Source organism: Psilocybe cubensis, chromosome 6, assembly GCF_017499595.1.
Source record: "Psilocybe cubensis strain MGC-MH-2018 chromosome 6, whole genome shotgun sequence".
NCBI lineage: Eukaryota > Fungi > Basidiomycota > Agaricomycetes > Agaricales > Agrocybaceae > Psilocybe > Psilocybe cubensis.
This window is the reverse complement of record NC_063004.1, coordinates 1,406,672-1,429,834: the sequence shown is the minus strand read 5'-3', so window position 1 is coordinate 1,429,834 and position 23,163 is coordinate 1,406,672. Positions and strand designations below refer to the sequence as shown.

General features: G+C 44.8%; 7 protein-coding genes across 7 annotated transcripts; 5 read left to right on the top strand and 2 right to left on the bottom strand.

The window, feature by feature from the left end:
* Positions 1-1,540: 1,540 nt before the first annotated feature.
* JR316_0006935 (putative beta-galactosidase C) lies at positions 1,541-5,885 on the top strand (the record flags this gene model as incomplete). The annotated part of the gene is made up of 20 exons (XM_047892680.1): positions 1,541-1,857; positions 1,911-2,128; positions 2,257-2,403; positions 2,519-2,655; positions 2,714-2,733; positions 2,786-2,904; positions 2,959-3,003; positions 3,060-3,165; positions 3,216-3,279; positions 3,331-3,548; positions 3,612-4,511; positions 4,571-4,656; positions 4,706-4,760; positions 4,824-4,926; positions 4,986-5,016; positions 5,071-5,176; positions 5,236-5,255; positions 5,307-5,577; positions 5,633-5,686; positions 5,744-5,885. The coding sequence occupies 20 exons, from the start codon at positions 1,541-1,543 to the stop codon at positions 5,883-5,885; spliced, it is 3,159 nt and encodes a 1,052-aa protein (XP_047747962.1).
* Positions 5,886-5,990: 105 nt separating this feature from the next.
* Positions 5,991-8,307, bottom strand: JR316_0006934 (uncharacterized protein; the record flags this gene model as incomplete). The annotated part of the gene is made up of 12 exons (XM_047892679.1): positions 5,991-6,395; positions 6,449-6,565; positions 6,651-6,666; positions 6,718-6,761; positions 6,819-6,890; positions 6,944-7,232; positions 7,294-7,367; positions 7,418-7,486; positions 7,538-7,951; positions 8,001-8,007; positions 8,067-8,194; positions 8,257-8,307. The coding sequence occupies 12 exons, from the start codon at positions 8,305-8,307 to the stop codon at positions 5,991-5,993; spliced, it is 1,686 nt and encodes a 561-aa protein (XP_047747961.1).
* A 983-nt stretch (positions 8,308-9,290) lies between these two features.
* JR316_0006933 (Putative epoxide hydrolase) lies at positions 9,291-10,934 on the top strand (the record flags this gene model as incomplete). The annotated part of the gene is made up of 8 exons (XM_047892678.1): positions 9,291-9,609; positions 9,671-9,828; positions 9,892-9,934; positions 10,003-10,031; positions 10,091-10,158; positions 10,220-10,476; positions 10,533-10,710; positions 10,772-10,934. The coding sequence occupies 8 exons, from the start codon at positions 9,291-9,293 to the stop codon at positions 10,932-10,934; spliced, it is 1,215 nt and encodes a 404-aa protein (XP_047747960.1).
* Positions 10,935-12,028: 1,094 nt separating this feature from the next.
* JR316_0006932 (Putative epoxide hydrolase) lies at positions 12,029-13,649 on the top strand (the record flags this gene model as incomplete). The annotated part of the gene is made up of 8 exons (XM_047892677.1): positions 12,029-12,347; positions 12,401-12,558; positions 12,612-12,654; positions 12,717-12,745; positions 12,804-12,871; positions 12,936-13,192; positions 13,250-13,427; positions 13,487-13,649. The coding sequence occupies 8 exons, from the start codon at positions 12,029-12,031 to the stop codon at positions 13,647-13,649; spliced, it is 1,215 nt and encodes a 404-aa protein (XP_047747959.1).
* A 175-nt stretch (positions 13,650-13,824) lies between these two features.
* Positions 13,825-16,019, bottom strand: JR316_0006931 (Cytochrome P450 monooxygenase 98; the record flags this gene model as incomplete). Its single annotated transcript, XM_047892676.1, has 12 exons — positions 13,825-13,909; positions 13,971-14,086; positions 14,149-14,182; positions 14,244-14,375; positions 14,429-14,453; positions 14,503-14,749; positions 14,813-14,826; positions 14,886-14,982; positions 15,043-15,310; positions 15,362-15,553; positions 15,610-15,739; positions 15,797-16,019. 12 exons carry the CDS (start codon positions 16,017-16,019, stop codon positions 13,825-13,827), a joined length of 1,563 nt encoding a protein of 520 aa, XP_047747958.1.
* Positions 16,020-17,834: 1,815 nt separating this feature from the next.
* On the top strand, positions 17,835-19,981 carry JR316_0006930 (Cytochrome P450 monooxygenase 98; the record flags this gene model as incomplete). Its single annotated transcript, XM_047892675.1, has 11 exons — positions 17,835-18,033; positions 18,084-18,213; positions 18,264-18,452; positions 18,507-18,771; positions 18,830-19,021; positions 19,077-19,323; positions 19,382-19,406; positions 19,462-19,584; positions 19,641-19,674; positions 19,728-19,840; positions 19,906-19,981. The coding sequence occupies 11 exons, from the start codon at positions 17,835-17,837 to the stop codon at positions 19,979-19,981; spliced, it is 1,593 nt and encodes a 530-aa protein (XP_047747957.1).
* Positions 19,982-20,601: 620 nt separating this feature from the next.
* Positions 20,602-22,747, top strand: JR316_0006929 (uncharacterized protein; the record flags this gene model as incomplete). The annotated part of the gene is made up of 4 exons (XM_047892674.1): positions 20,602-21,192; positions 21,334-22,335; positions 22,391-22,554; positions 22,624-22,747. The coding sequence occupies 4 exons, from the start codon at positions 20,602-20,604 to the stop codon at positions 22,745-22,747; spliced, it is 1,881 nt and encodes a 626-aa protein (XP_047747956.1).
* Positions 22,748-23,163: the final 416 nt, after the last annotated feature.

Sequence of the window (23,163 nt, the reverse complement as noted above, 5' to 3'; positions counted from 1 at the left end):
CGCGGGGCTCTAGTGGGTCAAGCGACGTTGAAGTCCATCGACCATGTGTATTTCTGCTCCGCTCCGAGCCCAATGGATCATGTTACCGTGTTCTCCTTTCGCCTGGGCCAGGCGATTGTAGACTTGTAGTAAATGTTGTTCCTGGCCGGTCCTTTGTTGGGATTGCATCATTTTGAGCGAGACTGCGATCATACGAGCCACCGCTCATATATCGTTTTTATGCTATCCGAGTCGGTGTTTCTGTCTAAGAGAAAAACGCAGAGAAATTGAGTAGCAAAGCTATATGTATATTTTATTCCCACGCGACATCATTTCAACAGTGAAGCATTTGCCTCACCACCAACCAACCACCAACTCACCGCTCTGCAAAAGAGTTAGACTTATAATTACTAAATATCAGCAATTGAATTCAAATTTTCTACGGCCTAGGAGAAATTTCACCGCTTGTGGAGGATACGGTGGTATCCCCCAAAATTTTCTTGGAACACATTGCGCAATTTTCCGATAAGAATTGAGATCCGCTGTCCATCCAAAGTTGGAACATGCTGCGTTGGCTAGCCAAATGTGGATTGAGCGCACGAAGCGTCTCTCAATGTGATTCTTTGCGTCCTCGGTGAGAAACTTTCAAACAAGCCATATGTATATCACGGTAAAAATACAGCTGGTCGATGGCAAACAATTGGCAAATGAAGATGTCCTGTCAGACTTACGATCCGGTATCATTTTGAAGGATAATTGCCGAACCTCAGCGCTGTCCTGGATTGTTCAATGGAAAGAGTAAGGAGATGGGTGAAATGTCGCATTTGTTGTGCTGATAGAAGGCAAAAGAACACCGGTATATTGGTGATCATGAAAAGCACTATGCATAGTTGGACACTTAGTTCGTCAACTCTATTTCATCAGCTTCAACAGCTTCTGTCGTCTAGACCTGAATTTTACAAAACCAATCATTATACCGGCTTCTAAAGAAGAGTTATATACGTGTCGAAGTGTGCTCGTACTTACGAATGGTTGGGATACATCTACAAGAATCGTACGGCACTTCGAAGACCGGCCCAGTCACTACTAGTTCAATTGGTAAATAAAGCATTCAGGGACCGTGACAAAAGCGATGTTTTCTGGTCAAGGGTATCTCAGATCTGAGATGGAATAGTGTTTGAATAATTCAAACTCCGTTTTAGGGCATGTTGATCAAATAATTAGTTCGCTGCCACTGACGGTGACGTTCTCTACAGTACAGGTTGTTCTTCGTTGTTACCACCGACGGACCGTGTTGTACCGAAATCTGCCCGGTTCTACTGAGCTTCTTGCTCCATGACCTTTATTTTGTCCTCATTTTATCTTTGTGTTCGACTTCTTTACAATGCCAGCAAGTCATGAGACGGGTTCAACCACCCCAAGGACGTCACTGGGTCCCAGGTTCTGTCCTGATACAAAAACGAAGAAGAGTTGGACTGAAAATGATCTTAATTCATTATTCCAGACAAAAGGACTTCATCGAGTTACACAATCCTCGACTTCTGACTACTGGGCATCTGTAATGACAGGCTTTGAACCACCGGTCGTACAAGGCCAGGCAAAGCGAAGACGAGGGAAGTTCTTTGCTTTGACCTGCTTGGTGTCTGTTGCCCTTGTCCTTGCAACGTCTCACATATACCCCATCAATTCGTTCAATCTTGGGAACATCCCACAGTTTGTTGCCCGCTCAACATCATTCATATCAGCGAGATTGTCAACTGTAGCTGATACTATACCCACCAAATCCTCAACAGAGCAATTAAATAGCTTTGCTCGTACACCTGATGTCCAATTCGACAACTTCAGTCTTATTCTCAAAGGCCAGCGCGTCTTTTTACAGTACGACACTTTTTTTACTCTATACCTTGTTCGTTTTCAATAAACAATTTCAGTTCAGGGGAGTTCCATACTTTTAGGCTCCCCGTACCGTCACTATGGCCAGACATTCTTGAAAAGGCTAAAGCAGCTGGAATGAATGCGCTTAGTGTTTATACTCACATGGGATTGATCAATCCAGCTCCTGGTGTAGTCGACTTCGGAGGCTTCCGAGCATTGCAACCTCTTTATGATGCTGCAAAAGCAGCAGGCATCTGGATTGTCCTTCGCCCTGGTAGGTTCAATAAATCATGCCCGGCATACCAAATACTGAGATGATTGGTAGGTCCCGTAAGTGGAATGTGTAGACCTTTATGGCATAGGCTTATTATCTTCAGTACATCAACGCTGAAACTACGGCAGGGGGAATAGCCCACTGGGCCACCTCTGAAATTGCTGGTCAACTTCGCACCAATGCAACAGATTGGCAAGCTGCATGGCAAGACTATATAAAGGGAATTATCGAAGTCACCGCTCCAAACCAAATCAATAATGGCGGACCAGTAATTGGTACGTTGTTTACTTAGTTTATGAACGTAACACACTAATGAAGTACCATAGCTATTCAAGTTGGTTCGTCCTGTTACCACAGCTTTCTGACTGGCGGAAGCTTACACTAATGTAGATAATGAATATTCCCAAAGCCCCAGCTCACATGCGGAATATTTCGCTGAACTTGAGGATGTTTATCGAAGTTCCAATATTGTAGTTCCTTTGACGTATAATGACCCCGGACAAGGAAGGAACTTCATAAATGGCACCGTGAGTTGGCGTTGTAGATTCTTATTTGTCTGATTGGACTAACTTTGACTCCTGTTAGGGTGCTGTTGACTTATATGGGTACTTCCCTTTTATTCATTGGCTATGCTTGAGTCTTAAAGATTGCTGGAAGGCTTGATTCATACCCACAAGGATTTGACTGCTCGAACCCCACGAGATGGAATGGGGTCACCACAAATTACCATCAATACCATGCCCAGGTCAATCCATCTCAGGCATGGTACATTCCAGGCAAGTCGATATACACATTTATAAACTATGTGTCTCATATTACTATTTCCCCAGAGTTCCAGGGCGGGTCCTTTGACGCATGGGGTCCAACCGCACCAGGTATGATCACATACAAGTTATTGCTTTTCTTCAATATTAAACGCATTTCTTTGTAGGCTACGCGGGTTGTCGTGTTTTGACTGGGCCAGATTTCCAATCTGTTTTTAATCGGCAGCTTTGGGCCAGTAATGCAAAGTTGATCAGTTATTACATGCTTTATGGGTCGGTCTTTCTATTAACAATTTTTGTTTGTCATATTGACACGATATTAGGGGAACGTCTTGGGGTGCCCTCCCTTTCCATGGCGTTTATACCTCATATGATTACGGCGCCACAGTGAGATCTTTGTTCTGTTTTTTTCTCTCGAAATAATGTTTAAAATCGCAGTTTACTGAATCCCGAGAACTGACGTCCAAGGCTGATGAACTCAAACGTCAAGCTCTCTTCCTTCGAAGTTCACGTGAATTCTATAAGACCGACTGGGTGGCAGATTCTTCTACTGGACTTCAAGCTTCTACTAATAGTGCTGCCTTCGTGACATTCCTACAAAACCCTGACACTGGTGCTGGCTTTTACATCGCCAGGCAAACTGATTCTACGTCGACGTCAGTAGCTAATACTACTGCTTTGAAATGGTCAAATTACTAATAGTGGACTATCTGATCTAGCGCGACCACTACATTTAAGCTCAATGTCACAGTCTCAGGAGAACCCCTGCAGGTTCCTATTGTCGTCCCATCTATAACCCTTGGAGGCCGGGAATCAAAAGTCATTGTAACGGACTACGCCTTTGGAGCATCTTCCAAACTTGCCTTCTCTACAGCTCAAATATTCTTTGCCGGTACAATTGATGGGCGCGATGTGCTTTTCCTCCACGGAAATTCAACACAGGATCACGAAGCAGCGCTTCAGTTGACAGGAAAACCAAACAACTTGCACCAAACACCTGCGTCCCTTGTTCAACTCACCAATAACACCGGTTTAGCCCAAAACACCACTCTCGTCAGCTTCTTGCACGGCATTGAAGGATTGGTCACAGTTTGGGACTCTGACACACAATTGGTCCTATTCGCAGACTCGGATACAGCTGCCACTTTCTGGTCTCCTGTAATAGCAGGAGCACAGAATGATCCGCACCGAAACTATTGGGGGATCGGCACCAACGAATCCATATTGGTCGGAGGTCCATATCTTGTCCGTGAGGCAACTATCACCGGCTCGAAGCTTGCTCTCAGAGGAGATCTCAAGACAGACGTCCGGTTATCGGTAATCGCTCCGAAGAGTATTAGATCCATCACTTGGAATGGCGAAAGCGTAACTGGAGATGTGGCAGCTTCTTCTACTCTCACATTCTCCGGAGGATTTGTAGGGCAGCTCAAACTCAGCAAATCGTTCAGCGGCGTCAGTATCCCAAAATTAACGAATTGGAAGTTCAAAGATAGCTTGCCCGAGGTGCAGAAATCTTTTAACGACCAATCTTGGACGGTTGCAGACCATACCACGACCAACATACCTCTGAAACCATATTACGGAGATGGACGGATTCTTTATGGATGTGATTATGGATTGTAGGTTATTTTTGGGAGACTAATCATGTGAAGACTTTCTAACAGGATCTATTGACTAGCTGCGAAAATACCGTTCTCTGGAGAGGGCATTTTGTTGCCACCGGAAATGAGAAGAGCGTCAACTTGTCCATTAATGGAGGCGAAGGTAGGTTATTCTATCTGTGCGAGTCGATGACTAAGTTAACTATGTTTAGCCTTCGCTGCGAGTGTCTGGGCTAACGATGTTTTCCTTGGAACTTCGTTTGGAAAGTGTGTGGCATCGATTTCTTGTGAATGCTCACATACTTATAAAATATCGTTTCTACGAATTAGCTCGACCAACAACCGCCGCATTCTGGAAGAAACTGACGACAAATTCATCTTCCCATCAGGCGCTTTAGTGCCTGGTAAAGACAATATAATCACAGTTGTACAGGTAACTCATCTAAAGTTCAAGTTAATTTTTTTGTCTGTTGAAACTAGTGATTTGATCAGGATAACATGGGTTTGAATGAAACTCAAGGATGTAAGATTTTCACAAGAAAACACAGATATAGTCAGCTCATCGTTACTTTGCTAGCCAACACGGACAGTTCAAAAGCTCCTCGAGGAATTAGAGGCTTTGCTCTGGACGGTAACACATTTGGAGAATGGAAAGTGCAAGGTAAAATCGGCGGTTACAAGAAGTAAGCAAGGATATATCATTGCTCAAAGTTAACGCATTCTTATAAGTTATATTCTTCAGCTTCCCCGATAAAGTTAGAGGTAAGTGTGACGCAGTATATTTTGGCTGTTGTATATTGACATTTGTCACAGGCGTTATGAATGAAGGTGGACTTTTCGGCGAGCGACAGGGATGGCACCTCCCTGGATTTTCCACCAAAGGATGGATATCGCGCGACCTTTCGCAAGGCCTCCCCAATGACGCTGCTGGGGTCGGATTTTTCATCTCTACATTCAAACTGAACATTCCAAAGGGCCTGGATGTAATGCTGTCCTTTACCTTTGAGGAGCCTTTGGGCCAGCCATACAGAGCATTCTTGTTTGTTAATGGATGGATGATGGGCAAACGTGTCGCAAATCTAGGGTGAGTTCGACGACAGATACCCTTGAAAGACCTCACAATTTACGATTTGCGGCAGGCCTCAATCGAAATTCCCGGTCCACGAAGGTATATTGGATTATCAAGGCGAAAAGTAAGCCACACTATCGTTGCATCACTTTGTCTATCTGTTGCTCTAACATGTGGCCAGTACCGTTGCTGTCGCGCTGTGGGCCATGGAACCGAACACAGGGATTTCTCCAAACCTTCAGCTTACACTTGATGGTGTCTACGACGGTGGAGTCAATGTTGTGACAAACAACCCGAAATGGTCTCCTCAAGGACGTACGTAATAAAGTCAAACGGTGGTTGTATTGGAACAGTGTAAAGTACTGATATTCAACAAAAATATGATATTTGTCCTTGACCGAACTCGGGGTGAACCTTATCAACCATCTCTAATTAATCCCAAGAAACCACCCAATCACTGTCAAGAAAAGACTACCGACAAGTCCCACCATTTGTCTGATTCCGGATTGTTCAACCCAGTCAAACAGCCAGCCAAGTCGTTCGTAAAAACTATTACTAGTGCCCTTGCGACTTAATTGAAGATGGTGATCAGCATGTTGAATATCGAATGGTGGGCGAACAGTTAGCCCACGAACGGGAATAGACATGCTGCTGAGAGTAGCTGTGAAGGCGATGGCAGAAGGCAAACTGTTCTGGTCATCATCAATGGAGCAAGCAGCCAATAATCCAGAGGTGAAGCCGTCCTCGTGGAAGCCGTACTTAAGATAGGCGCCTGCATAGGATATCGAACGCGTATTTTGGATCTTGTACATCTCGTTCTGCGCCCGTACAGCCTAAGAAGTCCATCAGAAACATTCCACTTTATCTCAGTAACAACGGACAGTACCTTTGTATCCAAGACTGGGTGGTCATACTTCCACCTGCCTGCAATCTTGTCCTTATCAGGCTCGAACGGTGGGTTCAAAGTCACAAGAATAGGTCCATATTTCGACTCCGGAAGGTGCTGCAGATCATTCATGCCATCTGAGTTTAGAATTCCTTGAGTTATAAAGTCGGTTAATTTTCAAATTTCCAACATCGTTGCTCACATGTTCTAGAGTTTGTCTGGTATAAGTAAAGCATCTTATAGAATAACATAATTAAGATTGAACGCACAAGGAAACCTCATTAATCTCTACTCTTTCTTCCATAGCTTTTTCCTGTCAAAAATGATTAGTTTCTGAAACCGGACGGTCAGTCTATACATTACGACCCACATTAGAAGAAAGTGGCTTTGTGAATGAGAGATAATTCCAGCATGACCAAGCTTTGCGGTTCTTGGGCATCAACTGATACTTGATTAAGTCCTGTTATATCTATGAACTGCGGAAAACCCACAAACCTTGACATCGGAATGTAAAACAGCTTCGTTTCGATTCCATTCGAATTGGCTGAGAATTCGCTCTTCTTCGTCTGTTATACCCCCATTACGAAGTATGTCTAGCGCTGCATCAGAGTGACAAGCTAAGATAACATGGTCATAGGTTATCTCTTCCCCAGATTTCGTCGATAAGATAACTTGAGGATTGCCACCATCGGAGCGTTCAACGTTTCTAACAGATTCCACTGGACAAGCTAGATGCAATTGCTCGCCAGGAAGCTTCTCCAAGATCTTATTCACGTAGTTGTGGCTAAAAGACATGAATGCGAGGAAGTGTGAAAAAACCGCGATTACTTGTGGTAATGACGAACCTGCCTCCTTTAATCGTCAGCCAGGACGGTTTGCCCGTGATTTGCAAGAGATGGTGGTTGTAAAGAAATTGGATCTTATGAAGAGATCAGTTGAAGTGATCGCGTTGTTGCAAATTCATCATACCAAGGTACGAGCAGGAAAATCAAGGAGGCAACTATTTGGGGGGGTACTCCAGATTGCTGCAGTCATTGGCTACGAGTGGGTTAAATTCTACTTGTCGATAAGAGATAACAGAAGACGTACAATTAAATAGTTGTTGCGGAAAGCAGCTGAATATCCCTCTTGTTGCAAATATTCTCCAATGGACATCTCGCTTTTTTGCAAGTCCGGTGCCTTAAGTAACATTCGTCGGGCGCAAACATTGAAGCGAAGTACGTCATAAATCATTCTCCACATTGATGGGTCGACCAGACGCCGGGCCTGGCAAAATACAGTCGCAAGATTTTTACCTGCCCATTCAAAAATACCGCGGTCTCTGGATACGCTGAACGTCATTTCTGTAGGGAGAATATGGATTCCTTGGTCTCCTTTATTGCCACCGGGACCCTTCTCTGTATGGATCCAGGAAGGAAGGAGGTTGTGTCGTGTTTCCGTTTTGGTGGGGTAGAGCTGAAGGAAACGTAGAAAGTTCGGGTATGTAGAGGGGTTGAACACGATCTAACACGCATATATGAGGTAGGTTCATCTTCTGAGCTGAAAGGCTTACAAAACCACTGCAAGAACAAGACGTCAGTTCGCCAAATGCATCGATGTCTCAACAAGGACAACCTACGTATCGACATCAACACCCTCGCCCCAAACCTTCCCGTTCGGTACATAGTGCACGGTATTGGCGTGCCCGCCAGGTCGGTAGTCTGACTCATAAAGATGTACTTCATGGTCGCTGTACTCGTTCAAGAGCTAGCGTTCTTGTCAGAATTCAATTGGGCTTGATGACAGGTCTCTGCACGCTGTGCACTCACCCATGTAGCTGCTAACCCAGACACCCCAGAGCCTACCACAGCGACTTTCATCCCAGGAAGAGGTGATAAACTAGACGTGTTCAAAATTGTGGTGGTAGAGATGTTAAGAATGCTCGGAGAATGTTTGACATGGTCGTGAACCCGTTGTTGGGCGTTGTGCAACTGCACGCGATAATGGGTCGCGATCGGCGGTCGGCGGCATTTCCATCAATGAACGGCCCGCTTATCCTGGCCGCCCTTCTAGGCAACCGCCACCAAGCCGCCGCCGCCATCTTTGTTTTTCTTCATAATCGAATCCTCAGCTATCCTCAGCAACAGCTAGTTTTTCTGAACTTCGGTGGAAAGATACCTATGCAAGTTTTGACTCCCATTTTTCGAGAGTCATGGGCCACCATAACACCTCCTTCATTCCATAATGACACGTTATACGCACTCAGCGAATCACCGATTATTAGCTGTCGGCTTTCCGTACAATCTGGGCGCACCAATTTGCTACAACGTTGGTTATCAACAAAAGAATTTGCATGTACGTACTCATCTAAACCAGGCACAGTTGTTCATCTACGTACGTACGTAGACCTGCGTAACACGCTACAATATCGTAGTCGAAGCAACTTCGAAATCAATTTATTAAAGTTTTAACAGAACTTTACATGGACCCAAACTTGACCTCAGACCTAATCCTGGATGAATGGATGCTTCAGCGTATCACTTTTAAATATCTTGCAATGATTCTCCAGTCATCAACTCCTTTCCACCTGATCAGTTGCGTTGTCAAAATGTCTGGTAAGTTGCTCTGTTCTTCTCATGACATTTGTTGCTTCTATACAGTCTGTCTGAAGGCCTTGCTTCGCTAACACCTGGATGGGAAGCAAATCAACTATTCTTGTATCGCTTTCAAGAAAGAAGGTTACCGGTTGCTTTAGAACAATCACAATGCCAGCGTTTATACCCACCAGTCTCATCCTTTTCGGAAACTTGGATATATACTGGCCTGTTTTCCTAGAAGAAAAATTCTCTTTCTGATACCTCCCATGGCAGAGATACCATTCAGAATTGCCGTTTCAGACGACCAGGTCGACCAACTACGTCGAAAGCTAGAGGATGCCGTCTTCCCTGATGAGTTAGATGAAGCTGGATGGGACTATGGGGCCCCATTGGCCGACATGCGACGCCTTGTTGCTCGATGGAAAGACGGTTATAATTGGAGAAAATACGAAGCACAACTCAATGAAGAGTTACCCCAGTTTACCCGAGATATAGAGGTCGACGGCTTTGGAAAACTCAACATCCATTACGTCCATAAGAAAAGCGAAGTAACAAATGCCATTCCGCTGCTATTTGTTCATGGGTGTGAGTGAAAATTCAAGAGCCATCTTGTTTTGATTCTGTATTAACTCTTATCAAATATTAGGGCCCGGAAGCTTCTATGAAGTACGCAAAATCCTATCGTTGCTTACCCAAAGCTCTCCAGATCATCCCAGTTTCCATGTTGTCGCCTTCAGCCTTCCAGGATTTGGATTTTCTGAGGCTCCAAAAAAGAAAGGCTTTGAACTCGTCCAATTTGCAGAGGTATTGTTTTCAAACCTCGCGTTGCAATATAAATAATCTGACATAATATCTCCAAAACATAAGGTTGGGAATAAATTGATGGTGGCTCTTGGGTACAATGAATATGGTTCGTTGCATCACACAATGAACTGTCGACTTTATGCTGTGACTCACATCTCTGTCAATCAATGCCAGTTGCACAAGGAGGAGACTGGGGCTTTTTCGTTGGTTTAAATCCTGCTAGAGTCATGCCATAATACTAACAACACGCGTAAATTGATAGATAGTTCGTAGGTTGGCACAACTGTATGGTCCTAAGCACTGTAAAGCATGGCACACCAATCTTCCTCTGTGAGTAAAATGGTTTAGATACATTACCTTTGCCATTGCTATACACTAACTCTCCATAAAGCGCACCGCCTCCATCACTAACCCGCAATCCTTTGACCTATCTGTCTCACCTATTCTCTGCTTATACTGAAACTGAAAAGAAAGGGTTGGAAAGATCACAGTGGTACTACGAGAAATTGAGTGGATATTTCCATGAGCAGTCTACGCAGCCGCAGACTTTGGGTTACAGTTTGGCTGATTCTCCAGTTGGCCTGCTCGGTTGGATATACGAGAAGTTGGTTTTTTGCACCGACAATTACCCCTGGGAGGACGATGAAGGTATGGCCTGTTTCGTTTTTATTCATATCCGGTTTGAGGTTAATGAGTATATTCAGTCTTGACATGGATTTCCATATACTGGTTTTCTCGCGCCGGACCTGCAGCATCTATTCGAATATACTATGAGGTTTCAAAAGCATATCCAGGCTTCCTTTACAGTAACACGCCACAGCCAACAACCATTCCGATGGGTCACTCCTATTTCCCTAAAGAGCTCGTCATCCCTCCTCGCAAGTACGCTACAACCATATCATGCACATATAATTAAACTCATCATATGCAAACACACTCTCAGGTGGCTTAAAGCGCCCAATCTGGTATTTGAATCTGACCACGAAAAGGGTGGCCACTTCGCGTCGCACGAGAGCCCGCAGGAGTTGACGAATGATTTGCGCAAAATGTTTGGGCGAGGAGGTCCTGCATTTGGAGTCGTACCAGGGAAAAACGGATATGCATAATTCGCGAGAAATCTCGGGTTGTTAACCAGAATTCTAGCAACAGAAATGTACTCTGGGTCCACAGTGCAGCTCTGGTATGCGACGAATCAATCTAGTATACATTCGTTCCCATTCCTCGATAGTTGGACAATACCCATTCTTGATTCACCGAAGATTTGTTTGGCCACATTTGCTTCGTTTAGCTGTCAAGCAAATAGAATCACACAAGGGGCCCTCCCCGGAGCTTACTGAGAAATCAACCCTACCCTTGAGGTCAAGGGAGTGGCTGTGTTGAGCGACAATCCAATGATTATACCTCAAATATTGACGACAGAAAGTGCATGCTTCATTGCCTTACAATATATTCACATAGGTCTACATGAACCAATGTGCAACGGCAGTAGTTTGCTTGTGACTTGTCAGGCCTTCAAGCTTCAGGCTCTGCTGCACCAGCAACACAGCCACTCCCTTGACCTCAAGGGTAGGGTTGATTTCTCGGTAAGCTCCGGGGAGGGCCCCTTGGAATCACATAGAGCTGGAAATTAACCCCTCGCCGTGTCATGTACTTTAGTTTTGGTAACGAGAACTAATTGTAACACGCGTTCCCTTGGCAGATTTACACACTGCACTGCTTCGGCCCGTTCATTTTTCGAATCAATGCTAATTACGCCCATTTTCACCATCTGTTGCTGTTTTCAGTTGGCTCATACTTGCGTTATACTGTACAGGTCATCTAACCAAAGCCCAAATCATTCTAGTTTATTGTTTTACGTTCACCGACTACCATCTTGTTCAGAATACCATATATCAATTACATATTACGAAAAATCGCATCTTCTTTTTACCTAACGGTGTGGTATGTGCTTGCTTTCTCATTGTGTGTGTGTGCTTTATGAATGTTCCTATACAGTTTATTAAAATTCTTCCTTCGGTACCTAGGGATGGGAAGCGAAAGACCTATTTCTGTGCTTCTATTAGAGAAATTCAAGGTGTTCTCTGACCGTATACAAATAGCTGTTGTCGAACTTTCAATAACCAAACCCAGTCTCACCGGTCTTCCTTGTATACACTGCCTCCACAAGTAGTACTGGTAAGATATTCGCCTGGAATCTCCCATGACAGAGGCACCATTCAAAATTGCGGTTTCGGACGAACGAATTGATCAACTTCGTCGAAAGCTGGAGGCCACTGTCTTCCCAGATGAATTAGATGGGGCTGGATGGGACTACGGTCCCCCGTTGGCTGACATGCGGCGCCTGGTCGCACGATGGAAAGATGGTTATGACTGGAAAAAACACGAGGCACAACTCAATGAAGAATTACCACAATTTACCCGAGATATTGAGGTCGACGGCTTCGGAAAACTCAACATCCACTACGTCCATAAGAAAAGTGCCGTAACGGATGCCATTCCCCTGTTGTTCGTTCACGGATGTAAGTGGAATCTACTAGCTATCCTGTTGCAATTTTATTGAATGACTGTTTAGGGCCTGGAAGCTTCTATGAGATACGCAAGATGCTGCCTTTGCTTACCGAAGGATCTTCAGACCATCCCAGTTTTCATGTTGTCGCTATTAGTCTTCCAGGATATGGATTCTCCGAAGCCCCCAAGAAGAAAGGCTTCGAACTTGTCCAATTCGCAGAGGTATCGTTATCAGACATCTGTTAGTTGTATTATTTTGACGCAATAGGTTTTAGGTTGGAAATAAGTTGATGCTCGCTCTCGGGTATAACGAATACGGTTCGTTCAGCCATAAGTAATCAACAACGTTCCATTGTTTATTTTGCCTTTCAAATTGACAGTCACTCAAGGAGGGGATTGGGGCTTTTTTGTTGGTCAAATACTTTGCGCAAAATACGTCTCGGCTTTAACGTACAATGCATTGACAGATCACTCGCCGGTTGGTTCAGTTATATGGTCAAAAGCACTGCAAAGCATGGCATACAAATATCGCTTTGTAAGTATAGACAATCTAAATAACATCGTCTCAGTATCTTACGGGCTGGAACTTTTTTTTCAAGAGCACCGCCTCCTCATCCAATTCGCAATCCTTTAACCTATCTTTCTCAATTATTCTCGGGACTCACTGCAGCTGACAAGAAAGGTCTCGAAAGATCACAGTGGTACCATCAGAAGTCGAGTGGATATTTCCATGAACAGGCGACTCAGCCACAGACCCTAGGCTACAGTTTGGCTGATTCTCCTGTCGGTCTGCTAGGATGGATATACGAAAAGTTGGTTACATGGACTGACAATTATCCCTGGGAGGATGATGAAGGTACGAACTTTCCCAACTATATTCCCTGTCCAGCTTGAGGTTGAGCGTTATATCCAGTGTTAACTTGGATTTCCATATACTGGTTTTCGCGCGCCGGGCCCGCAGCATCAGTGCGAATATATTACGAGGTTTCTAATGCGAATCCAACATTCCTTACCGGTATTACCCCTCAGCCAACAACCACCCCAATGGGTCACTCCTATTTCCCGAAAGAGCTCATTGTCCTTCCTCGCAAGTACGTTGAAGCCATAATATGTGCATATCATTAATCTGATTAAATTCAAACGCTCTCAGGTGGCTCAAAGCACCCAACCTAGTTTTTGAATCTGACCACCAAAAAGGGGGCCACTTTGCGGCGCACGAGCAACCACATGAATTGGCCAGTGATTTACGCAAAATGTTTGGACGGGGAGGACCTGCATTTGGTGTCGTTCCAGGCAAAAACGGATACGATTGATTTGCGAACAACTATGGCTTACATTGATACTAGTTACTAGAATTTTTACCAACAGTATCTTGCAGGATACTCTATACACAGTGCGGTCTCTGGTATGCAGCAGGTTAGTCTTGTGTATATTCGTGCATGTTCTTCCATCGTTGGACATTATACATCCCGGTTGTAGTCAGTGCGCCTATTCTTTCGCAACAGATTCAACGATGACTTGTCTGGCCACATTTGATCTAGGTGTTACTGCACATTGGAAGTCTGCAGCATGGCTTTGAACGAAGAAATTAGATTGATGTGGCAAACAATGTGCGAATTGAATTGAGGACACACCTGACAAGTCCATCAGCGACTTCAATATCTTCATCAACAGGAATAACGTTCCCGTTGGCGTCTTTCTTTTTTAGAATATCAAAAGTAGATAGAACAGTGGCTACTGCCAGCCAGATCTAATTTGGAAAAAAGGATAAATGTCAACGTCCAGCTGAGAATTAAATCAACTTGTCCTTACCGTGTCAAGTGCCAACTGACGACCGGGGCAAATGCTGAAAACGGAGTCATCAGCATTGAAAAAAAAAAATAACGTCAAGTGAGATTTGTACTAACCGTCTACCAAATCCGAAAGACCATACTTCTGAATGGATACCTTCCGTAGTTAATGTGCCATCCTTGTTAAAGTAACGGTCCGGATTAAAAATCTCTGGCTTTTCATAGATATTCTTATCATAAGCAATGGCCCTGTTAGCGTTAAAATGAGATCGACAATCGCAGAAGGATGAAAGGAAACACACCAAAGGTTAGCCATTACAATGGTGCCTGCTGTAGATGATTATTAAGTACTACTAATAGTGATATCAGTACGTACCCTTGGGGATGAAGTGGCCATTATAGATATCATCAAAAGAGGTGGCATGAGGTAAACCTAAAGGAACTATCGGCCTCCAACGAAGAACTTCTCTGACCACGGCTTCTATGTATGGCAAAGAATCGCGGTCATCATAAGTCGGAAGCCGCTTATTTCCAATGACCCTATCAAGCTCTTCGTGGGCCTTCCTTTGAACCTCAGGATGAAGTATCATAGCATAAAAGAACCACGCTAGGGTGGCCATAGTCTACAATACAAATAAAGTGATCATTTTTCCGCAAGAATGAGACGAGCCAAGGAGAGTGCTTACCGTATCGGCTCCAGCTGTCAACAATGAATTATAAGACTTTTAGATAGATAAGCTTCTTCAACAGAGGACAGACCTCCGTATCCGGTTGCAGCAACTTCTTTAATGGTTTCATGCTCTTCGTTGTTTGCAATCATCTCAGAAACCACTGAATGTTTGGCTGTTCCTTCGGCCTGGTAATTTCATAGTTCACATACTGTTAGTTTACGTGCAAAGAAAGGCGTGATACTTACCAGGCTTTTCGTAACAAACGCAAATGGGACATCTCTGATCTTTCTCGTCAATTCTTGACCTTCAATAGCATATTTCTTGAAAGCGGCTCCGGGGAACCAGCTGGGAAGGTGTCTAAGGATAGGGATAGTGTTCACCACCATAGCCCCGGGCGCGACCCACGAATCACACATTTTCACCATCGCTGCTTCCGAAAGTTCGACGAAATAGTCTTCCTCAGGGGCGGAGTCGTATCCATATATCACGCGCATGATGACGGCAGCCGACAGCCTGAAAAAAGTCAATTTACGAAACCCGAACATGACCCTAGATAAGGCTCACGCTTTGCAGTGTTGTCTGAATTTGTTAGGATTGTCGAGGAGAGCACGAAGAAAGTCGTTCACTTTATCGGTCTGGATGGCCCTGTACCGGAGGGTTGTTGTACCTGTCCTGAAACCTTGCTGAAACAGCTTTCTGTGATGCCTCCATTCGGGACCGTAGGGCTTGAATCCCACCGCAATATCCCACTCCATGCTGAGAGATTACAGGTTAGTGTTATCAGATGGAACACTACGTGTGGCATGCCCTACAGATCGATCATAGCGTTGTATGGTCTATCCGAATACACGGTAGACCTTTTTTCCAGTAGTTCTCGAGAGAGGTCAAGGGTTTGCAAGATAACCATATGTTGTCCAAATACCCGGAAGTGAATTATATCACCTAATGAAATAATGAGATGTGTGTTAGCGCAATTAACCACTGGCAAAAGATACTCACTATTGTATTGTTCTGCCCATTTCGAGTAGGTCTCCCATGCCCTTTTTGGAGGAAGGTCGGTCAGGTTCCCTGCTATGATGTTCTTTGGTGGAGGCCCAGGAGGATATGGAAGATTTGAGCGCCGAGTTCGTAGATACGCCCAACAAAACGCGCCTATTGCGAGAATAAGAGCTCCCCCTTGCGCTTGCTGGAAGGACATTGGCAGTAGGTCGGCAACAGACATTACGGTTTGCAAAGAGAAGCCCTGGTGAGACAAGCTCTATAAAGTCTAATCCGGCGTGACTTCCTTTTGAATCCCTCGACGAGATGTTCAATTATTAGATTCACCCCGTCGCTCCTTAATATGCATCCATGAGCTGATTTACGGTTCGTGGGAGTGTGTAGACGTTGGTTACTGGGTGCCTGGGATGATTTTACCGTACCAGACCGTACCGCAAACATCCAAAAGTCAATGCCGCTTGATAAGTATCAATTGCCGGTATTCCATTCTTGGAAAATTTCTGATCTTTCGGTAGAACTGTTATGTACCCCACCCCACACATAGGGAGTAAGTATAATTGCTAAACTCCCAAAAGGGCTGTAATAGGACATACGATCAGATGGTATGCGTGGCGCAAAAAAGATTGCGTCCCGTCAATTTCTGATGAAAAAGTTGATTGTCGTTGATATGAGCCCGGATAGGTGCAAGTTCATTTGTCACCTTGAAGTATCACTACAGAGAAGGTATAGTAGTATCCCCAGCAATGATATATATCGAATGATGCATACTTTTTGCTCACAGTAACTGGGTATTTGTCGGTTAATTTGTATCCTTGAGTCGCAGACTGTTTACTTTTTAACCCATTCTTTTTGTCGAAAATTGTGAGGGATCTTGACCAGGCAGAGTCAGGTCGTTGCCCGTCGAAGGGTCACTGGCATATAGCTTGGACCAATTTGCAGACGACATTTCTTTGAATATATATGCATAACACCGAAGATGTGCGGAATAGGCAGTCAACGCGAAGCATAAGTCAGCAAGAAATAGCCATGGCGAAGATGGTCCACATCAAAGAAGCAATGGGTATTGCTAGCAGGCTGCGGCAGTCATATTTTCATACTAATTTTACACGGCAAAGAGACTCTTGGCAAGTTCGGATGGTAGGTTTTGATTGCATAAATGTTTGAATGGAGGTGCGAGTCTTCGAGATAAGTCGTTTGATTGGCCAGCCGTCAATGATACAGTTAAAAGAATAAGGTGCGTAAAGGTGCACAGCGCCATGGCAATTACTGTCATTGACTAATAGTTATGTTTCAGTCAATGAGTCCCGTCTCGACTCTCATGAACTTGCACGTGCCGATGAGAAGTGATCATGTGCCGGGATTTGGGACGTGCAAAAGGGCTGAGAACCGTTCTTGACCCGTGAGTTGGAGTGCCAGGTCTGGATCTAATCTACATCCTTTCTTCTGAACTCGTGCTGGATGATATTTACTAATTTTTCCTGGACCTGGCTGACATTTTTTATTACCTGTTGACTACCCAAGTATCCAAGTCTTCACCATGAAATATTCGACACCCGAGAAGCCCTTGAAGACGAAGACATAGTACATACAGAAAGACTGCGTAAGCGTTCCAGATACTATTGAAATAATACTCAACATCTATCTTACGTTCAACGTCCGTCTTACGTTTTAGTCAGACAAATCATTTTGACACAATACGGTGCGCAGGCTTTCCAGACAATGGTACTATACCCAGTGTTGTGTCAGTTTCACCCGTTTTTCGGCGGCAAACCGTACTGTAAAGAAACCAATTCCGTGGACACTCTCTTGTCCGAACCTCGGAATCGCTATGGATGAATTTCAATGGAATTATTGTTCTCATCGGCTGGGAGCCTTTCGCTTGGGCTTCCGACTGTCAGCGTGTGCAGGATGGTTTCCAAATATGATAGATTCAGTGCAGGGCGGGCTGTTTCTGTGAGAAGTTCCATATGTTAGGTATAAAGCATGGACAACCAAGAAGGACCGGACATTTTCTCTCATTGGATCCTTTTCTGTTATCATGAGTATCTCCACGTCCGTTATCTACGTCGTTTTGGCTATATGGGCAGCGAAGAAGCTGGCAAGCCTACTACTTTTCAATGCCAAAAGGTCACCCTATCCTCCTGGCCCCAAACCGCTGCCTTTGCTGGGGAATATTTTTGATATTCCTCCTAACAAATTTGCGCAGACATACGCTGATTGGGGAAAAAAATATGACAGTCAGTGTTTTGGCTACAGCATATTGATATCTGACTGAACTACTTCATAGGTCCCATTCTTCATGCGGAAGCTCTAGGAAACCACCTTCTAATCCTCAATAAACGCGAGGATGCAATTGAACTTCTCGAGCAGCGCGCAAAAATATATTCCGACAGACCTCAGATGCCAATCATCAAACTGTAAGTATATATCTGGGCAACAATTTGTCATTCTCATCTTGTTTTTTTAGTATGGGATGGGAGTATAATGTAGCACTCTTAAGCTACGGCGATGAATGGAGACAGCATCGGAGGATCTGCCAACAAAACTTCAACCCCCAAGCATCTCTGAAATATGAATCGATACAAATGACTAAAACTCATCAATTCCTTCAAGCCCTCCTCAAGACGCCGAAAGACTACGATGCTCATAATAACGTGTAAATAACGATTTCCTCAACCCTTCTATTTACTAATCACAAACCTGTCTCCAGCCTTTCCATCGGTCTGACAATGGCCATGATGTATGGTTATGACATCAAATCTCCTCACGACCCAGTCATTGAAACCGCGGAAGCGGCTACTATCCTTGGAGGTCGCCTCATGGCGCCTGGCGGTAGCCTCATCAATGTTTTTCCTCTTCTTCGTCATGTCCCACTATGGTTCCCTGGAGCCATATCGCGAAATGCGGCCGAAGAAGTGAAAAGGTTAACCAACGAAGTGGTGAGAATCCCAACGGAATTTGTAAAGAAAAGCTTGGTAAGTGATTTGATTTCCAACCTTCAGATGCAAATCGCGAATTCCGGCACTTTTACAGGCGGATGGAACTGCTGTGTCGTCTCTAGTCACTGATTTTTATGAGAAAAAGTATGCCGGTGGTGGATCTGACGAAGAGGAGTTTATAATCAAGAATGTTGCCTATACAGTCTATGGTGGTGAGTGTATTATCGTGATATCACGGAGGTCTAAGGATGAACATATGTACCCACTTAAAGCGGCTTCGGATACTGTATGTCAAAAGAGCTACACTCTATCAGTAAGGCTAGACTAATCACAGTCTACAGACGATATCCGCATCTGGGACCTTCTTCCACCAAATGGTTCTCAATCCGGAAATTCAGAAAAAAGCGCAGGCCGAATTAGATCGCGTACTGGGAACAAAAAGACTTCCGACATTGGCGGACCGCAAGTCTCTGCCTTACATTGAGGCCATCTATCGGGAAGTCTTGCGCTTCAAACCTCCTATTCCCATCAGTGTACCGCACTCTGTCACTACCGATGACACATTCAAGGGATACTTTATTCCTGAAGGTACCAAACTCAATGAAAAATATGCCAGTTTTTTGTCATTGACTGACTCTTTACTCAGGCACCACTGTTTTCCCCAATATTTGGTATGGCAATACTACGCTTGACTGTTCAGAAACTGATGCAGCATCATCTCTCAAGGGCTATGACACATGATGAAGACGTTTATCCAGAACCATTCGCATTCAAACCTGAAAGATTTTTCGACGAAAACGGCAAGCTAAATAATGACGATAGGGTTCTGGCGTATGGTTTTGGACGCAGGTAAGCTCACCTTCAATAGAGATTACAGAGATATTGTTGAATTGGCCTCTTTGCAGGATATGTGTTGGTAAAGCGATCGCCAGCTCTTCAGTAAGTTATAGATAAATCAATGAAATGGTATCGATAAACCCACGATCATACAGTTGTGGCTACAAATCGCGTCTGTTCTTGCCTGCTTTACCATTGACAAAGCCAAGGACGAAAACGGCAACGAAGTCGAAATTAATAACGACTACGAAGAGTCCGCGTTGCTTGTGTGAGTTTTCCCGTGTTGACGTCAAGAAAACCTGAACTGAATTGGGTGCTTCGTCGTCGTCACAGGCGCAAATGCAAGTTTGATTGTGAATTCAACGTCCGTTCCCCCGACTTCGAGAGACTCATTTTGGAATCGTCTTAATGGGTTATGTATACGATACAACAATGCGAATATATCGAAAGGCTTTGATTCAAAAAACGCACCATAGTCTTGGAAGAGCGTTAATGCAGAGTCTGGCCGCCTTGAATCTTGTTGCACATTTGAACAATTTGTATATCATTGTTCGAAAGCAACTTTTGCCTGTATGGTAGGATGGAAAGATGTTTCATTTTCTTGTGAAGATACCAGAGAGTATAATAACAACGGTATATATAAGGACAGTAATGTCTTGCTGAGGATTGTAAGTTGATGTGTTCAGGAGATAGAACTCGTTTGGTTAAGACAAACATAAAGTTTGAAATAGGTCTTAATATGGCAATACTATAAACCCCGAAAATTGTTCTGTTCATTGTTACACCTTGTCCTAGCTTGTCCTGTGTCCACTTTCTCCTTTTCTCTTTGTTTTTCAACTCTACATATAACACTATAATTAGGCCTTCGGGCATCACATACTATTTTATTCATTCTAGTCAGTTGATCCTTCAGCGTTACCCAACCGCCACCTCCGTTTGCCGTTCACCAAGCTTTCTGCCTCTTGATAGTGATAAACCCTTTCCTTCCCGCCCATTCTACCTTCCTTTGAGGCCGTCGCGTTCCTCAGGATGCTATTCCGCAATGGCTCGCTTTCCCGTCGCGATGCGCTTCTCCTGCTGATCGGCGCTTCCTCTATGCACGTCTGGTCAGTTCTTTTTGGCCAACCGTCAAGCGTCAACGATCAGTCTATTGTCATCAACACCAATGTCCAGGATAATGTCCCCAAGGCCACAGTCACGGCTTTCCGGCACCAGACCCGCACGAAATTGCGAACGAAGACGGAAACGGTGGTGGTGACTGCCTTACCTACCCCTACGACGAGGGTGTCCACCCCAGTTTTGCCTTTCGATGAACTTCCCTCTACAGAGCTACTTGCTCATGCTCCTGGATGGACACTTTTCCGAAATTTGTACATGTCAAACGGGACGCTATATATCGTGGCAGACGATGATGCTCGCAAGAGCTTTCCCGAAATCCGCATGATGACGAGCACAGGACTGGAAGCTGAGAACACACCAGAAAATATTGCAATGAGGGAACCCACAGACGACAACATGGCAATCATATCACCAGAAGAGGCCAACAGGCGATGGGTTTTAGCGACGTCAAACAAGAAAGGGCAACATTTGAATCGGGTATGGACAGTTGAAGGCAACACAGTACGTTTTATGTCCGATTTCTCATTCCGAAACGTGGCATCTTGCCTTTAATTTCTTATGCAAATCCTGTTTCTCCATCAATACATCCGCACACGTTATATTCATAGATACTGACGTTGACTTCACGTCTTCTGTATACAGCTTCTTTTCAACGATCCAAGGCAATTCCTGCGACACTACTACCACTTTGTTGCCGAGCTCTTCTTTGGAGCACAAGCTTTTTGGCATGGTGCTTTCTCTCCCCCTATCACCCCGACAGAAATGGACGAACCCGACTCCCTGAGTAGCGTTCACTTTTCCACAACACACCCACCTGTGCCGCCAATGCACCGCGCCATTTTCGCCCACAGCGATGCTGATGGATGGCGCGATAGCCCAGGCTTCAACTCATACTTTCTCAGGGCGGCACTTCCTTCTCTCATCGTCGAGCACATCGAAGACTGGAACGACCGCATCACAGCCACGGCAACAGAACCAGGAGAGCCTGGGCGCGCATGGCATTTTCCAATAGTCCTTCTCGTTGATCGTAGTGCTTCCCACCGCGGTTGGATGTGCGGCTCCAATACTCAGCGCACTGCGTCCGAGGCATGGGACTTCATGCGCAAGAAGGTCAGACTAAGAGGTCTACATGTTGGCGGATGGTGGGCGCCGTTGCGTGAGGCTGTTTGGCGCTTTGCCGGTGCGAAAGAGGGAGTCGCAAAGTTAACGTCTGGAAACTCAGCACTGGTAAAGGAGGTCGACGGCACGCAGAAGCCATTGGCAATGATTCCTTTCCTGTCAGAAGAAGCAGAAGTTAGGGGTATGGATGCCAATATTCAACCGGCGGATATAGTAGATGTAGGCGCATCACACCAGAACCTTTTGCCGCTGCCAGAGAAGATTGTCATCAGTTATATAAGTCGTCAGTCAGCCAGGAATCGCAAGTTGATCAAGGAGGACCATGAGCGTATGGTTAAAGCAATTCAGGAGCTTGTTGCGAGGAAAAACAAAGAACGCAGCGATTTTCTAACGGCGAAGGATGGTTTGCATGGGCAGAAAACTGCGACAGGAGATGAATCAGTGCCTTTGGCTTGGGAGTTCAACGAACTTATCGCCGAACATATGACGAAGGACGAGCAGGTGCAGGCTGCTGCTCGCACTACAGTATGTTGTCGCGACATTTTATGTGCTTGTCATTCAATGCTCATTTTCTGTGTAGATTATGCTGGGTGTGCATGGCAATGGTCTAACCCATCTTGTCTTCATGGATCCGAACCGTTTTTCGACTGTCATAGAGATCTTCTACCCAGGAGGATTTGCTCATGATTATTATTGGACATCCCGCGCCCTGGGAATGCGCCATTTTGCTTTCTGGAAAGATAGGTGCGTAATCTAGTCTTGCCCTGTTTCCCCACTCTGTAGGCTCAATTCCTCATTTTATTATCCTTATAGGTACCGAACATACCCTGATAAACCCGACGTTGATTACCCAGAGGGATTCCAAGGGAATTTTATTCCTGTAGATGGTGCCGCCGTCGCGCAACTGATCGAAGACCGCATCGCTGGAAAAATATGATCGTGCCATCCAATCTCTTGGTCTGGCCTGCCAATACCACGCACACCTCCATATCGCTGACAACATGCTCATTGCCCTTGTTAGAGGCGCATGCTTACGATATGCTTTCATATTCAATGCTTTGGTGATCCACAACATGTTATATCCTTGATATCTACATACCCATCTATTGTACAATTTTCAACACATCGTACGCCCACTTTCCGACGTCAGCAACTTTTACTGTAACAGCTGCTGCTATAACTGCCGCAATTGTGCTATATCATACAATCATTCAAACTCCTTCGACAACTTGGCCCCACACCCCAATCCACAAAATTGTCATGGCGGATCACTTATGGGTTGGATAAAAGGCACATAGCGTTATATCCTTACCATAGTTATGTCGTAAAATTATTATACCAAACTCACTTCCG